This window comes from Talpa europaea (assembly GCF_964194135.1).
Source record: "Talpa europaea genome assembly, chromosome: 7".
Taxonomy (NCBI): domain Eukaryota; kingdom Metazoa; phylum Chordata; class Mammalia; order Eulipotyphla; family Talpidae; genus Talpa; species Talpa europaea.
The window spans coordinates 969,788-985,843 of NC_140074.1; the positions used below are offsets into that span (position 1 = coordinate 969,788).

General features: G+C 68.1%; 2 protein-coding genes across 4 annotated transcripts in view; one reads left to right on the forward strand and one right to left on the reverse strand.

Annotated features, from left to right (window-relative positions):
- Nucleotides 1-2,201: 2,201 nt before the first annotated feature.
- Nucleotides 2,202-6,517, forward strand: LOC311172754 (uncharacterized protein; the record flags this gene model as incomplete). Its single annotated transcript, XM_084236283.1, has 8 exons — nucleotides 2,202-2,522; nucleotides 3,049-3,316; nucleotides 3,514-3,668; nucleotides 4,040-4,289; nucleotides 4,409-4,536; nucleotides 4,849-4,978; nucleotides 5,327-5,461; nucleotides 6,270-6,517. 8 exons carry the CDS (start codon nucleotides 2,202-2,204, stop codon nucleotides 6,515-6,517), a joined length of 1,635 nt encoding a protein of 544 aa, XP_084092409.1.
- Nucleotides 6,518-14,392: 7,875 nt separating this feature from the next.
- Nucleotides 14,393-16,056, reverse strand: part of COL5A1 (collagen type V alpha 1 chain) — a gene marked incomplete at its 5' end in the record, with an annotated part of 77,613 nt that continues 75,949 nt past the window's right edge. For all 3 annotated transcript variants that reach the window (XM_084238796.1, XM_084238795.1, XM_084238794.1), the window contains one exon: nucleotides 14,393-14,562. In XM_084238796.1, the coding sequence (XP_084094922.1) occupies nucleotides 14,416-14,562 (147 nt within the window). In that variant the 3' untranslated portion in view covers nucleotides 14,393-14,415. The remainder of the gene's footprint in view (nucleotides 14,563-16,056) is intronic.

Sequence of the window (16,056 nt, forward strand, 5' to 3'; positions counted from 1 at the left end):
GAGTGGGGAGCAGAGCTCTCCGGGGGTGCTCCCTGCCGTGCCGTCAGCTGCCGCGCCGCGAGTCTGAGGGGTGATTTCTCTTCCTGAGAGAGAAAGTCCAGTCAGGCTGACGCAGACCATCTCGCGCGAGCGGTCCTCGGGCTGCGGTCCTGGCGGCTTCTCCGGGGCCTCCTCTCGGGGAAGTCGGGGAGGCCGAGGCCACTCTTCCCGGCCTGTGCCCTGCGCCCCGCCGCCGGCTGGCCTCCGGGCAGGCCAGGGTGGTTCTCCTCCCTGGCCCTGGCCCTTGCTCTCAGAGGGCCCTGAGCCCCAGGGGCTGTTCTGTAGCAGGAAGGGCCCTGGGAGGTGGGGTGCCTGGGGCCAGGTGGGGGTGGGGTGGGGAGAGGGAGCCAAGGTGACGGGGGGCTGCATTTTGCCAGAGAGAAACCTTGCAGGGCCGGGAGGCCGCGGCTATGGAGAACCACCCCTGGAGCTGGCCTCCGGCCTGGCCCGGCCACACCCACTGCTCTCCTCCCTGGGGGCGGGGGGCGGGGGGCAGCTGGGGCACCATCCTCACGGGCCACCATAGAGCATCGGCACCTGCTCCCCATCCTCGTCACCGCCCGGCCTCACCAGCCACTTCCGCACGGTTCAGAGCCTGCGCAGACGCCCACGCACGCCGGGCTGAGCTGGCGCTGATCTGGGGGTGGCTGCGGGGTCGGGGGACTCTCAGGTGTGCTGGGCAGCCCAGCGAGCCTCCTGCATGGAGGGGCGTGAGGCCAGCGCTGGGCCTTGGCACAACGCCAGCGGGTCCCCTAACGGGGCCGGGCAGGCAGCCCCTGGCCCGGCGCAGGCCCACGCGTCCCCCACTCCCCGTCACGTCAAAGTCCGGCTCATTCCGGACATGAGGTCAGGAAGGGAGGAGACGCCTTCCACCTGCACACCCTCAGCCCCCAGACAGGCCTTGGGGATTGTCTGGGGAAAGAGCGGGGCCGGGCCTGGGCTGCCCTGAAGCCGCAGCGGGCAGACCCTTGGCGCAGACCCTTGGGGCCGGGAGGTCCCTGGGCAGGGCACGCGCTGGCCCAGGCCACGGAGTGGCCGGCAGAAAGGAGCGGCCTGCCCTGCCTCTTGAAAAAATACTTTCCTTGTGCTGACCACAAGCTGAGGTGACCTCAGCAGAGGCAACTTAGAAAATTCAGGGGCTGGGGCTGCGCGCGCCGGGGAGGGAGCCGTGCTCGGGGGCGGCGGGGGGGGGGGTCTGCCTGGCGGAAGGGGCCTCTGGACTGTCTCCTCCCTCCGCTGGCGCAACCAGAGGGCCTGTGGGAAGTGGGCGTCCCTGCGGGAGTGGGGAGGCCATCGCTGTGGCGGCTCCTGCTCCCCCAGAGAGCAAAGTTACCATTGCCACAATTTATCGTTAATATAAGAGTAGCTGTACTATGAAAGTACATAAGTCCCTCTTCCCCTGTGTGCTGGACTGGACAGTCAATGACGGGTAAGATCAGAAAAGATTTCTGACGACCTAAGACAGGCGCAGTCCCCAAGGGGATGTTAATGGTTCCCACCTTTTACCTATGGAAAATAGCTGATGGAAAACAAGTCTGGGAAAATTTGAGACACAACCAAGGCATGGTGTTAATCATTAATAGTCTAGGGCTTGTGCTGAAGAAATTCACCTATGGTGAGAGAAACTGGTTCTATGACTTCTCGCATGTGTGTAACCAAGTAGAACTATAGGAATAATAAATAGTACTAGAAAGAATAAAAATATGATGTTAAAGATATGACAAAAATGTATAATCATAGTAAGAAATCGTAATGTTAAAGAAGGCCTCCCCTGGAGGTGTTACGATGAGTTCTTGATTCCTTGATAAATAATAGACAATATGTTATGTTATTCATGTTCCACTGCATTTACGATAAATCTGACGTATGATTAACCACATACCGTGAAAAACATATTGAGGTAATGACTCTGGAAATGTATAAAAAGAGAAGGCTGATTCCAATAAAGCGCACTCAGATTTTCACTCTCCCTTGAGTGTGTGTGTGTGTCATTTCTTTCGTCCCTCGCCCTAATTCCTTCGACCACCTTCTGCTCGTTCTCACTCAACCCCTGAGATTGTCTCAATCTCCCGCCGCCGCTGGGCTGGTCCGCGGCACATCGCCCAGGCTCAGCTTCCCCTGCCCTGCCCGAGCAGACGCGCTGCAGTCACAGATCACAGGCCATGAAGCTGGGGGCCGTCGCTGTAGCCCTGGGGCCTGCTGGCCAGCTGCTCCTGGGCCTGTGTGTCCACACTCTGGCCGCCCAGTCTGCTGACACCTGCCCAGGTGAGACGCCCGAGTGTTCTGCCCCATGGAGCGCACGGCGGCCCGCGTCACAGCCGTGCGTTACCCGCAGGCGGCGGGCACCTGGCCGGGCGGGAGGGAGGGGGTGCGGGGGCCCGTCTGGGGCTGACCGAAAGCCAGGCCCCGTCGGGCTCTGTCTGTGCCGGGGAGAGCTGGGTGCCTTTGCCGCCTGGCCCCCCACCGGCTCCGCGAGGGCCTGGGTCCCCTAGCCGGGGCTCCCGTCCCACTCGGGGGCTCGACGGTGCAGAGTCCGGCGCCACGGCGAGCCCGGGAGCAGGCACAGGGCTCTGAACACAGCGAGGGGCCTGGGGGCAGGCGGGGGGGGCCTGGTCGGGGCCAGCGCGCTCGGAGGGGCAGCCTGAGCCGTGAGCCCGAGGGGAGGCCGCGGCCTGGGCGGCCCAGGCGGGGCTGGGCGGAGGGGACACCAGCCCCGCGGCCCGCGCCTCCCCGAGAGCCCACGAGGCCTGAATTTTCTCAGTTGTCTCTGCTGAGGTCACCTCAGTTTGTGGTCAACACAAGGAAAGTATTTTTTCAAGAAGCAGGGCAGGCCGCTCCTTTCTGCCGGCCACTCGGTGGCCTGGGCCAGCACGTGCCCTGCCCAGGGACCCCCTGGCCCCTAGTCGGGTGAGGGGCCCTAACCAGACCCCCAGGGCCGACCCCCGGGGCACCTGGAAGTCTAGTGACCTGCTCAAACCCTCCCTCAGCCCCACCCGCCCCAGGGCACAGGCGCCCCGAGGGCTGAGTGACCCCCAGGACAGCGGCCCTGGAGCCCGGGCCACCTCCCACCCCATCCCCGGGGGCAGCCTCTTGCCAGCGGCCCTCAGCCGAGAGAGGTGCCGCTGGCCGCAGCACTGCCCCGTCCTGGTGCCCACGGGCTCTGTCTCCCCAGAGGTGAAGGTGCTGGGCGTGGAGCGCACCGAGAAGCTGGCCATTCTGCGGGGCTGCCCTGGAGCTGCAGGGCCCAAGGGAGAGGCGGGAGCCACTGGAGCACAAGGTGGGTGACTGTGCGGGCAGGCGGCTGAGCTCCGCTCTTCTCGGGGGTCCTTACAGCCCCCGGGCTTGTCCCCGGGGCTCCTCACAGCCCCGCCCAGGTCAGGGAGGGAGGCCTTCTCTGGGCTTGGCACGACGGAGCTGGCCCTGCAGACCACGGCCGGTGGGCTTGGAGGCCACGGCCTCTGTGTCTCTCTGCAGCTGGGTCAGACCTGCACGGAGGCCGTGGGGGCGCCCCGCCAGGCTCCTCCCTCCGGCACAGGCCGTGCCCAGGGCCAGCCCCCGCGGGACCCGGGGCCGACCCCCAGAGGCTGCTCTCACTGAGCCCGTGCGGGACACGGACCCTGGCCCGCCCTGTGAGGGTCAGCTGGGGCCCCGGGTCCCAGGCTGGACGCCGGGCCTGGGCCGTGACCCCGGGGCTGGCCAGGCAGGCCGTGGCGTCAACGTGGCCAATTTACTTACTTTTCCTGATTGATGCTCTAAAGACGCGTCAATCAGAAGAGGCCGAGCTCGCGAGGTCGAGGACAGGTCCGTCCGTGAGGGAAGCCCAGGCGGGCCCCACCCCGAGCAGGGACCCGGGGGGCCGGCGCAGGCAGAGCCCCGCGGGCCGGCACAGGGGCCGCCACTCGCCCCGCCAGGGGAGGCCGCCGGGGCCGTCTGCGCGTTGCCCGAGAGGGCGGGCGCCGGCGCCCGGGTTGTGACGCGAGTCCTCCGTCCGCACCCACAGGACCGCCAGGGCCCCCAGGACCGCCTGGGCCCCCAGGAGCGCCTGGGCTCGCTCCGTCGTGCACCACAGGTGACTGACCGCCGCGGGAGGGTGGCCCAGAAGCCCCCCGTGACTCGCCACCAGACCCGGGACCCGGCCGCTCTCACCCTTGGCGCCTTTTCGGAAACCACAACGTCCTCTAGGCCGGCGCCCGAGACTGAGTGGGCCCTGGGGTGGCAGCAGCAGGTGGACAGGGCAGGGCTTCACAGTGGTGGCCGGGGCAGCTTGCCTGGCCACGCCCGGGGCCCCCCTCCCTCCTGGCTCCCCGCCCCTCCGCCCCAGACTGCCCGGGGCGCCGGCCCTGAGGTCCACTTCCGGCCCCTTTCCCAGGTCCTCGCTCCTGCAAGGAGCTGCGTGCCAAGGGGCACTCTCTGAGCGGCTGGTACACCATCTACCTGCCCGACTGCCGGCCCCTGGCCGTGCTGTGCGACATGGACACGGACGGCGGGGGCTGGGCTGTGAGTGTGCAGAGCTGGGCGGGGCGGCGGGGCCTGAGGGGGGACGCCATGGCTGAGAACCGACCCTCGGCCTCAGGCGCCCCTCCCTGAGGCCGGAGCACCAGAGCAGGGGCGTGGCGGGGCCCCTCAGGGGTCCTGGGGTGAACCACCCCTCTCAGCCGAGCGGCTCTGGCCGCTGCCCTCCCTCGCGGAGCCTGCGTTTCCTCGTGCCCGCCGGGTCCACGCTGGCCCTGGGTCGGGGCGAGGGTCTTGGGTGGCCCTGGCTGGCTGGACGAGCTCGCCCCACCCTCCTCCCGCCCGCCGACCCTCCAGGTCTTCCAGCGACGGCTCGACGGCTCCGTGGACTTCTACCGGGACTGGGCGGCCTACAAGGGGGGCTTCGGCTCGCAGCTGGGGGAGTTCTGGCTCGGCAACGACAACCTCCACGCCCTCACCGCCCAGGGTAGGCGCCGCGGCCGAGACCGCCCCTGGCCGGCGACCGGAAGACCCTGCGGCAGGAGGCCTGGGACCCCAGGACGGCGGGAGGCCCCTGGGCCAGGGCCCCTCCCACAGCTGCTGACCTCTGGCCCCGAGGGAGGAGGGCCGAGCCGCCCTGCCCCCCGCCCCGCCCCGTCTTTAATAGCTGGGCTTCTGGGTCCAAGGTCGCCCCTTTGCCTCCCCGCCCCCACTGTGTCAGATGCCTGGCGGGGGCGGGCTGCAGAGGCCATGCCCTCCCTCTGGGCCAGTGCCCCAGGAGCCCGCTGGCCCCCTCTGTCAGGGCTGGGTTAACGGCGGGGCTTTCCTCCCCCAGGAGCCAGCGAGCTGCGGGTGGACCTGGTGGACTTCAAGGGCATCCACCACTTTGCCCGCTACAGGTCGTTCCGGGTGCTGAGCGAGGCTGAGCAGTACAAGCTGGTCCTGGGGGCCTTCCTGGGGGGCAGTGCAGGTGCGCGCTGCGGGCGCAGGGGTGGGGTGGGGAGCGGAGCACGCGCTCGGCCAGCTGTGGCCAGCTGTGTCTCCCGGTGACCCGGGCAGGCCCTGCCAGTCCTGCTTCTGTCAGCGCCGATGCACGTCCGGCCTCTGCCGCGGGCACCCAGCTGGTGGGGGCCCAGGTCGGCCGCCGGCCCCCTCAGACACCTGCTGGGGCAGGTCCCCGGAGCGGAGCTCTGGTGGCCAAGCTCTGCAGCAAGGACTTGCCGGCCACGGGTCTGGGCGTCCCTGGGGAGCCCCAGCACGCATCGTCAGGAGGGGCCAGGACGGGGGCCCTGAGCTGGGAGCAGAGCTGCAGCCAGCCGGCCCTCGGGGCCAGGGCCGTGGGTGTGTGGCCTTTGTGCCCTCTGCCCGCCTCTGCCGCCCAGGGAGGGCCCGGAAGGGCAGCTGCCCAGGCAGGATTGCAGCCGGGTTGCAGCTTCCTGCCAGGCGGCTGGGTGCGGCCGCAGGAGTGGCCTGGCGGAGGGCTGAGCTGGACCTGCGGAGAAGCCCCGGGGTGGGGTGGGGTGGGTGGGGGAGAGACCTGGGTCTGGGAGGGCATCACAGGGGAGAAGAGGGATCCCGAGGTCCAGGGGGAGGTCGCTGACCCCGGTGGCGAGAGGCCGCACTGGCGGGGGGCGGGGGCCGAGTCTGCACCAGCAGGTGCCGTGTCCCCCCCTCCCCGCCCGGCCACCCCCGAGGCCATGGCTCTCCGCGGCCAGAGCGTGGGCGGCGCTGGACACGGCTCGGGGCAGAATGGCCAGCACCCACTTCCCTCCGAGCAGGTGACTCCATGGAGTGGCACAGGAACCGGCCCTTCTCCACCAAGGACCGCGACCACGACGACCTCAATTCCAGCTGCGCCGAGAAGTACAAGGGGGCCTGGTGGTATGCGGGCTGCCACACGGCCAACCTCAACGGCCGCTACCTGGGCGGCGCCCACGAGAGCTACGCCGACGGCATCAACTGGAGCATGGGCCGAGGCTACAAGTACAGCTACAAGGTGTCGGAGATGAAGCTGCGGCCCACCTAGCGCCGCCCCGCGCCCCGCCCCGCGCCCCGCCCTGCCCTCCACCAGCCCGCCCGCGCCCCTGGGCCACCCTGGCCCCTCCTGTACCAGCCGCTGGTACAGGAAAGAACGATGATGCTTTCTCGAGCGCTGGCTCCCGTGGTTCCTTGCGCCCTGACCCGCGCAGATCGGGAGCGTTGGTGCGCCCGGTGCAGACAAAGTCAGCAGTGGCCAAGGAGGCCAGCGCTGTCCACAGCCGCCAGCCCCTTCCCACCGCTGCCCGCTGGGCATGGGCCCAGACCATCCTCAGACACGGGGGCAGCCGTCAGAAGCCGTCTCTGGGCACGGTGATGGCCACGGGAGGCTTTGGGCCAGCGGGTGACCCCCCCATCCCGCTGAGAGGCTGTGAGGGGCGCTGCTTCCTGTGTCCGTCCCGGCGCTTCCCTAGGAGCCCAGCCCTGGGCCCCCCTCACAGCGCCAGCCCCACCCCGGGGACTGGGTGCAGGCCCCAACGAGCGTCTGCGCTCCGGCCTTTTGCAGCCTCTGCAGTCCATGGCATCCTCGTCTGGGGACCCACTCCCACCCCAAAGCTCGCGTGAGCCCCGGCCGCGTCTCCCCCGAGCCCGGCAGCAGGCCCTGCACTCACAGGCGGCTGGTGGGCAGCCCCTGCGGTCCAGGCACTCTGCCCCAACCCCTCGTTTAATTGCACCCACGCCGTCAGCAGTTCTGGGGGGCAGCCTCTCCGGCGGGGTCATAGCGCTCTGCCCAGAGGCCAGGTCCGTGCGCCCCTGACCGGCAGGGTGGGGCGAGGGTGCCCCCCACACACACTGCAGGCTAGGGCGGGACGGGCAGCCTTGGGCGGGGAATGCCTGAAGTTTCCCAAGCAGGGGGGATGGGAGTGCCCCGAAACCCTGGAGTCACGGTGACAGCGATGCGCTCTCCAGAGTGACTGGCTCAGCCTGGGCAGTCAGCTCCCGGCCGGTCACCTGCTCACTTGACACCCCGACACTCCGCCAGCATCATCAGGGATCCCCATGGCGCAGGCCCGCCCAGGGTGGGGCTCTGGGGCCCGGGCGGACCCCCGCGGCTGTGCTGGCCCGAGCTCAGTCAGGCTCCGGGGCCGTGGCGTGCGGGGCCAGGGGTCGTGCCAGCTGCAGGCGGCCGCCAGAGGTCCTGGGAGCCGGGTCTGCCAGAGCCCTGGGCCTCGGCAACTCCTTTAGGTGCTGGGGCTGGTTCCAGAGCCAAGGGCCCGGCCCAGAGGGTGCTCTGGCCTCTCCCGTCCCGTTTGTTTTGGAGACAGTGTGTCCTTGACGCCCGTCAGCAGCCCCCAGAGCCCTTTCCGAGGAGATCGGGGAGCAACTTTGGACTTGGGGGCACAGTGGGCTCCGCCACCCTGAGCACGAGCCCTGCGGAGGAGCCAGGAGGGCGCCTCTGCGGCCCTGCCCAGGCGACCGGCGGGTCAGGACGGGTCTCCGGCCCAGGAGCCTGGCTCACCCGGGTGCCTGTCCGCACGGCAGCTCGTGGGGCCGCCGCAGCCTGTTTCCAGCTTGCGCGCTGGGTGACCTACGCCGCCACCCCAGCGACAACCTGGACACCCTCTTCTCGTGGCCCGCGACGGACTCCCGGAGGGTCCTATTTGCTGCTTTGGGACAGATGGACGTTGCGGATGGCCCCTGGCTCTCGTGGCTCCTGGCCGGGGCTTCTGCCACATACCGGGTGGGCGGGTGGGGCCCACCAACCTCGAGGAACCAGATCATTGACCCCCGCCCCATATGGCCCTAGGCCGAGTCCTCAGCCGTGGTGACGATCATGTGGAGAGGCAGAGATCTGGGGCAGCGAAGCTGCTCACAGCCGGAGGCTTTAGGCCGAGGCTGGGGATGCCTGTCCCACTCCCTCCCCTGCCCGCTCTGCCCAGGCCTCCCTTCTAGGCAAGGTCCGGCCACCATCCTCCCACCCGCCCTTGCTCGTGACCCAGGCGTGGCCCATGGGGCCGGGCACTGAGGGTCAAGGCCACCGGCCTGTGGGAAACCGGACCCTCCCGTGCCTGCCCTCCCAAGACCCGCCCTTCGTGCTTGTCACTGTCTCCAGGCCCCCCCACACCCCTCATCTCTGGAGCAGCCAGTCTGGACACGGGGCCCTGCACCCCCAGGCTGAGCCGCTCACTCTGGAGAAAGTGTCATGTCACCGTGACTTGAGGGTTTGGGAAAACTCCCGTCCCTCCCTCTTTGGGAATGTTCAGGCATTTCCCGCCCCCAAGGCTGCGGGTCCCGGCCTCCAGTCCAACTGTCTCTGCCTGTGGGCCGCTCCGTGAGGCCCCCTTCTCTCCTGCCTTCCATCTCTTCTCTGTTCTCACTCCAGGCAGTCTCCACCTGAGGCTTTAGAACACAAAACTCAGAACCCAAGGCACAGGCATGTTCTGACGTGTGCAGAGAGGAGCATGGCTGTCTCCTCCCTTGCTCTACACACTATATCTTCATTAATGCCACCTAACACAGATCCATGTCAGCACCATGTTCAACTAGACCCAACTGAAGTCATCCAGCGGGTCCCCTTCAAGCCTCTTTTTGTCAGTTGCGCTTGAGGCACGGATCCCAGGAGGACAGGCAGCCTGTGGTGGGAGGCACCAGAGGCCATTGGGGCTGGTGGGCTGGTCAAGAACGGGAAGCCCGTGGCAGGGTGCGCCCATCCAGCCCCCAAAGGCCAGCTTATTTGGAGGGTGGGGCGATGCTCCCTAGGTCAGGGGAGGGAAGCAGATGTCCTAGCGGCCTTTAGGGTGAGAGCAGTGGCCTGATTGCCGCCCTGACCCACAGACCACATCCCAGGCAAGAGGACAGACCATGGACGGGCAGGGCCCCGCTCCCATGGGGTCCATACGCCACAGAGCCAGCCCACATGGCACAGCCCTGACCCCAGGGTGGAACAGCTGACCCAGCCCAGGTGCCAGTGCCGGAAGCCTCCCAGATTGAGGAACCCCAGGACAGAAGTCCAGGCCCGACCCAACAGCCCTGGGGCCAGGCCTTGGGAGGGTGGGTTGCTGGGGAGGCGGGGCGGAGAGCACAGTGTGGAGACAGAACCCAGGAGAGGGGGCCCGGCCCAGCATGGACAGAGCCCCCGGAGGAGCCGGGAGGGCCAGAGAGGTTCAGGAAGGGGGGACAGCCACAGGTGATCTCAGCCCCCTCCTGGGGGGCTCTGGCCAGGGCCAGGGCAGGCCCCACAGCTCCCAGGTGTCTCCAGGGCCAGCTGGTCCTCGGAGCCCAGGGATGCCCAGCCGGTCACACCCCCCAGCCCATGTGCACATGCGTGTGCCCACACGAGCACTAGTAACAGCATGTTCACCGTCGCGGGGCGGCCACGCCCGATGTCCAGAGCCTCCCTGCGTGTCTCTAAGTGCTTTTTTTTTTTTTTAAGATTTATTTATTTATTTATTTACACAAGCACGGGGTACAGTCAGAAGCGCGGGAGGGTGAGAGAATTCACCAGAGCCAGAGCGGGGAGCAGAACAGGCAGACTGACGAAGTGCACTGCTGAGGGGAGCAGCGGGCGGCAGGAGAGGTCTGCGCGCCATGTGGGACCCTCCTCCGGTGGCCGGGGAGCAGCCGGGGATCGAACCGGCGCCGCAGAGGCCGCGGGCAGCTTCGCAACCCAGCGCTCAACCGCTGCGCCCCCGGGGAGGCCCCTCTAAGTGCTTTTGATTTCAGCTTGATCAAGCTGCAACAGCAGGAGTCTCCAGGCGTCACGGTCATGGTCCGATAAGACGTTCATCGACATGACTTTTTCGCTCTTGACCCAGCTCTCGAGTACGCAGGCTCCGCTCCCAGCCGCTTCCTCGGGAGGCCTCGGCTGATCTTCCACACAGTGTTGGGGACGCCCGGCCGGCCCTCTGGAAAGCGCCCTGGGGTTCACCGTTTCACTTTCGGCTTCCAGGATGATGACGTGGCCCCTCGGAAGTGATTTCTCAAGGGAGTTTCTCAAGATTCGATTTCACAAGCGCGATCAGCCCGGCACAGCTGCTCCGGACGGGGAGGGACACGTGCCGGGGCGGGGGAGGGGTGTCCCGCCAGCGACATGGACAGGCCCGGCAGGAGGCCGGCCTCCCAGAGGCCCCGGCAGGCCCCCATCTTGACCCCAGCCGACTCTCGGGGGGGACGTGGAAGGGGCAATGCCCTCCCGCCCTGGGTAGCAAGCTCCGCCTTTGGCATCAGAGGGTTCTGTCCTGGGGCGGGTGGGGTCCCGGTGGGGCCCGGGCACAGACACAGAAATGAGCGGTGTTAGCTGACCGGGAGGGGCAGGACGTCCAGTGCCCAGGGCAGGTGATGATGAAGCAGGGGGGTGTCGGGCGGGGCGCCGCGGCTCGCTCTGGCTCCCAGGGCTGCCTGCCACGCTCTGCAGCTCGGCCGAGGGGACAGCCTGCCTGCAGGTTTGCAGCCGGGACACTGCAGACACACCCAGGGCGACGCGGGCCTCGGAGCCAGCCAGCCCAGCACTGCCCTCCAGACGGCGAGAAGGCCAGGGCCTCCCGTGGAAGCCCAGCCCGCATGTTCGCCGCGGTTCGGCCTGCTTCTGCGAAGTCAAGACTCGCCTTGGGCCCCTAGCGTGGGGAGGTGCCAGGAAGGGGACCCCAGACTCACAAACCAAGAGGCAAGGGGTTGCCACCTCAGACCCTTCTAGAGTCTCTGTAGATGGCGAGGCAGCCAGGTAAGGGCTCAGCGCTGGCCACGGATGGGCAGGCAGAGGGCAGGGCCCAGTGCCAGTGCAGGTGCCGCTCTCCTCCTTCCAGGGGCCTCGCCTGCAGGGCTGGGCGGAAGGGACGTCCTCCCGGGCCACGTGCTATGGGCTCCCTGGGCGCTGTCCCGGGGCACTCAGGACAGCCGCATGGCTGGCTGGCTTCATCGTGGTGTCCCTGGGTGGGGATCCCGCATACGAGCCCCTCCAGCCAGACTCAGAGGAGGTCTGGGTGCCCCCGGGAGCCCAGGCACATGGTGAGGGGGTGAGGGAGCTGGGAAGCCCCTCGAACTCCAAGTGCCGACCCCCCAGGACAGCAGAACAGCCCCTCCCCTGGCCCCGGCAGAAGGGAAGGCTCAACCAGTCCTGGGGAGGGCTCTGGGGAAGGATGCGTGGGGCGGGTGTGCAGGGCCTCGCTCAGGGGACCCCATGCAGGCCCCAGGAGCCCATGTCGCCTCCCCCAAGGCTCAGGGCCCCGAGGTGTGAGCGTCACTGTAACCCCTGGCCGCCGTCTCGTCCGTCCTGGCCGGGCCCGTCCAATCTGCAGGGCAGTGCGGAGGACGCCGGCCTCCCGACCACCCAGACCAGCCCCCGTGCGCCCTGTGTCCCCGACTCCCCTCCGCTCTCTCCACTCCCCTCGGCACTGGACGGGGTGCCAGGCCCACCGTGGCTTCCCGAGCCACGTCTCCGGCCTCCTGGAGCCGGGGAGCCTGGCCTGCGGCTGACAACACTGCGTCTGGGGCCCGTGGGGCGCTCGATCAGGCCCGGCAGCCCGCTGTCCGTCCCGCCCCCGGGGCCTGGGAATAAAACGCCCTGGGGGGAGGACGGGGCCAGGAGCCGGGGTCCAGCCAGCCCGGGACGCTGACGCCAGGGGGACGGGAGGCCCCACGCTTTTGGACGCCCGAGGCTGTGGACACAGCACAAGTGACCCCGGGCCCGGCTTCCCGGCCACCGTCGCCGACAGCTGCCGCGGCCTGGTCCTTGGCGACGCGCAGACACGGCCACGCCGAGGAAGACGGCGGTCACCTCTGCTCGCGGGGAGCAGGGCGCACGATCCAGTGAGAAGCGCTGCGACGGCTCCTGGCAGCGGATCTGAGATCTCCCGGAACAGCCTTCCGTGGGCAGCTCAGCGGTGCCAGCTCGCGTGCCAGCTTCGGGGCCTGCTGGTGTCGCCGGCGTCGCGCTCGCGAGCCCGCCCCGGCCTCTTCCCGCTGGCTGCTCCCTTTCTCGTGTGTCCACGCTTGTGCAAGACAGGTGTTAGGAGGGAGAAACAAAATTACGCCAAAAGAACTTCTGCAAATATAAGAAGCAATTTTATTGCAATACACCGTAGGTACGTGGTCGGGGGAAGGGACACTTTGGACTTCGATGCAAATTAAACAGCTTTGAAGGGAACCGGAGGGCGGACGGGGCAGGCGAGAAGTCCAAACAGAATCACATGACCTAGACGCGGGGCGCTGGCGGGAGAGGCGCGGAAGTCGCTGGGCCTGCGCTCCCCCGCCCCGGGCGCCAGAGTCTCCAAGTCAGATCTTCCTCTGGCAAGAGCAAGACTCGATAGGCACGGTGATCGGGAGAGGCTGGCGGGCGCTCCCATCCCCGGGGCCGCGTCCTGGCAGGCAGCGGAGGGCAGCCGGGCTGGGCCAGGCGGCCCCGAGGGTGTGCAGGGCGCTCCCGCTGCGGAAGGCACGGGCAGGCGACAGCAGCTTTTCACAGTAAGCTCGGTCCGTGCCCACAGCGGGGCCTCTCTGGCCTCGAGGGTGTTCGCAGGCGGGGCCTCCACGGCTCTGGGGGAGGGGCCCGCTGGCCGCCTGAGGGGACTCACAGTACATTGCACATTCCCCGCCTGCCCAGGTCATGGCGGGCCCGGCACGCGGCGCGGGGCCCACGGCACCTTCCACTCAGTTCTCGGAACAAACACAGGAATTAGCACCACAAACGTTCGGCAAAGGGTACAGTCTGCCGTCCTCACGCCACGCTCAGCCGGGATGGGCCTTTGTAGTGTGTGTGCGTGCATGCGTGCGTGTGTGCACGTGTTTCCAAAGCGCAGCCGTGCCGCGTCCCCCTGGTGTCAGACCTCGGGGCTCCCCGAGCAGGAGCCGGCGCGTGGGCCGGGGGGCGGGGGCAGGAAGGGCGCGCGACGCTCACTTATCCCTGCGTCCTTGGCCAAAACTCGGATCTGGGGGGCAGAGCCAGGCTCGAGCAAGGTGGGAGCATGAGGCACGGCCGGGCACCCCCAGGGCTGCCTTCAAGGAGATCTTAAAACAGATAGCACCACAAAAGAGAAGGGGACGGGGAAGCACCGGTTTTCATTAACATCTACGGAAAATGTGGCTGCCCTGCCCGGGCCCTCCCACCAGGCCCTGCAGGAAGAAGGGAAAAAGCAAGCAATTAAAATTAATTTAACCCTGCGCTGGAATCCAAGTGCACGCAGAAAGGCAAGGTATGAAATTCTTTGTTTCCTCCCCACTGAAACAAAATCCAGAGCTGCTGGGCGCCCGCTTTCTGGAAGGCGGCAGGAGTTCTCGCTGCCCTGGGCAATGGCCAGGTCAGCACGTGCTCTTGGGGGGGCATTTCTCACCGGAGTCGGGGTGCATCCCGGAACGGACGCCCGCCGTCCCCCACCGTCCCGGGGGCGAGGCTGGGCTCACCTGCCCGCTTGAGAGGCGTGGACTGGACACGTAGGACAACACAACACGAGTATCGACTGAACACTCACAGAAACGAGAGCACCTTGATCCTTCGAGAGGCCCGTGCGGAGGGCGTCCGGCCCGTGACGGCTGCTGAGCCCGGAGGCTCTGGCGGGCGGTGACCTTCACGAGGCTGGCCTCGAGCGTTGTGAAGGTCGGGGAGACGCACATCTTCAAGTCAAATTAAAACAAGGTGGTTTCCGATGCTGCGCCCGCCCGCCGGGCCTCTCCCTGAGCACCGGGGGCAGCGGGCAGGCAGCGTGCGGAGGGGCTGCCCCGAGGAGGGGGGTGTCGACCACCGGGCTGGAGGCGGCGCTGGGGTCTAGGTCATGTGATTCGGCTCTGGGGTGGGGCACACGCTGGCTCTTCCCTTCACTCTCTCTGGGTTTGGGGTCCGGCACGGCCTGGGGCCGGGGCGCAGATGAGGTCAGGGGAGGGGCGAGGGCCTTCACTGTCCAGGACCCCCGCAGACGTGCTGAGGTCACGAGGTTGCTCTGGGGCCGGGGCTGGCTCCTAGCCCAGGAAGCAAGCCGGCCCCACTTCGAATCCGAACTTCTGGGATGCCTCGCCGAAGTCGTTGAACATGATGTCCACGATGGGGACCTGCTCCACCCGAGGGGTGTCGATCTCCAGGACGGTCTTCTGGTAGCCCTTCTTGGTCTGCAGCGGAAGAGGGCGCCGGTGAGGGGGCTCCGGGAGCCACGGCCACTCACGCTGGCTGGAGACACTGAGGCAGGCGGGCAGGGGCGGGGGGCTGGGGGAGGGGGCGGCAGAGGGGCTCGCCCGGGACCACCGCCCATAGCTGTCCAGGGGCGCACCCCAGGGAGCCCACCAGAACAGCTGTGGGGTTCAGGGTCCCCTACGTGCACATCCTGGCCACCTCGGTCAAGCATAGTGACCTGCGTGGAGGCCCCAAAGACGCCCCTCTCCTGGAGGCCCTGGCAGGCTCACCCCGCCCTGCCCTCTCACGGCCGCTGCGGGTGCTCCTGGTACCTCAGGAGTGCAGGCCAGGGGTGCTGGCTCCCTCTGCGAGGCACAGGATGCCCCTCCTTCCCCCACTGGCTCACCACAAAGAGCCACCTGGCCCCAAAGGCCGAGAAGCTCTGGCCTGGCCAGGTCCCGGCCACTTAAGGGAGCAGACCCGGGGGTGGCTGGTGGGAACTGCGGCCCCTGGTGCCTCTGCGCCGTGGATTTAAGACACTGCCAGTGGGCAGGCTCCGAGGGCAGCGCTGCTGGGAGCTGGCAGCAAAGGAATGAGTAGGGGAAGGGCTTGAGGACAAGCGGGCGGAGAGCCTGGCCCTCCCCCCACGAGCCCATGGAGGGAGCGTCAGAGCGATGGCTTCTCCGAGGGCCCCTCATGAGGCACGTTTTCCAGGGAATGCCCCTTGCCTCCGGAAGGCCAGCCCACCAGGGGAGTGAGCAGCCCACGGGCGTGCTTCCCTGTGCCGTGGACGCCGGCAGCTCCAAGGCAGACGCGGGCACCGGCTCCAGACCCGGCCGCTCCTCCGGCCCCCTGCTCGTGCCCTTCGCGGCTCCCAGGCCGCTCCTGCTCGGGCCCAAGGGCCCAAACAGCCCGAGACATTTTCCTCCTGGCTCCTTGCCGAGCGGACCTCTCGGCCGGCCAGCGTGCAGCGGGCTCTCTCGTCTGCACGCAGGAGGCAGAGGTGAGCTTGCTGCTCACGACCTACTGGGTGCTGCTGGGAGCAGGTGCGGGATAGACCTGGACGCCGGATGACCGGGCCGGTGCTCCCGGAAACATCCCGGGACCCAGGCCTCTGACCTCGCAGAGGCCAGTCTCTGCACTGCCGCGTCCACGGAGTGGCCCTCGCGGCCCCAGAGGGGTGCAGGCAGCAGCCTCGCCCAGGCTCCCTGAGCTCAGTGGAACCCGGGCGTGGCTGGGGCGGCTGGCTCAGATCCCGGGCAGGGGCAGGGCACAGTGAAGACCAGGGCCGGGTGGTTTTGACCCGGGGGCCTGAGCCCGCTCTCTGCGGCTCCATTGGCACAGCTGCCCACCCGGGGTAGCACCACCTGTGGCTCCTGTGCACCAGTCCGCCCCGCAGAGCCACCAGGCCGCCCCAACCGTGGAGGGCGCACCCTCCCCACACGCTGGCGGTGGCCGGGCCGGGCCTCCTCCAGGCCGGGGTCCCCATGCTG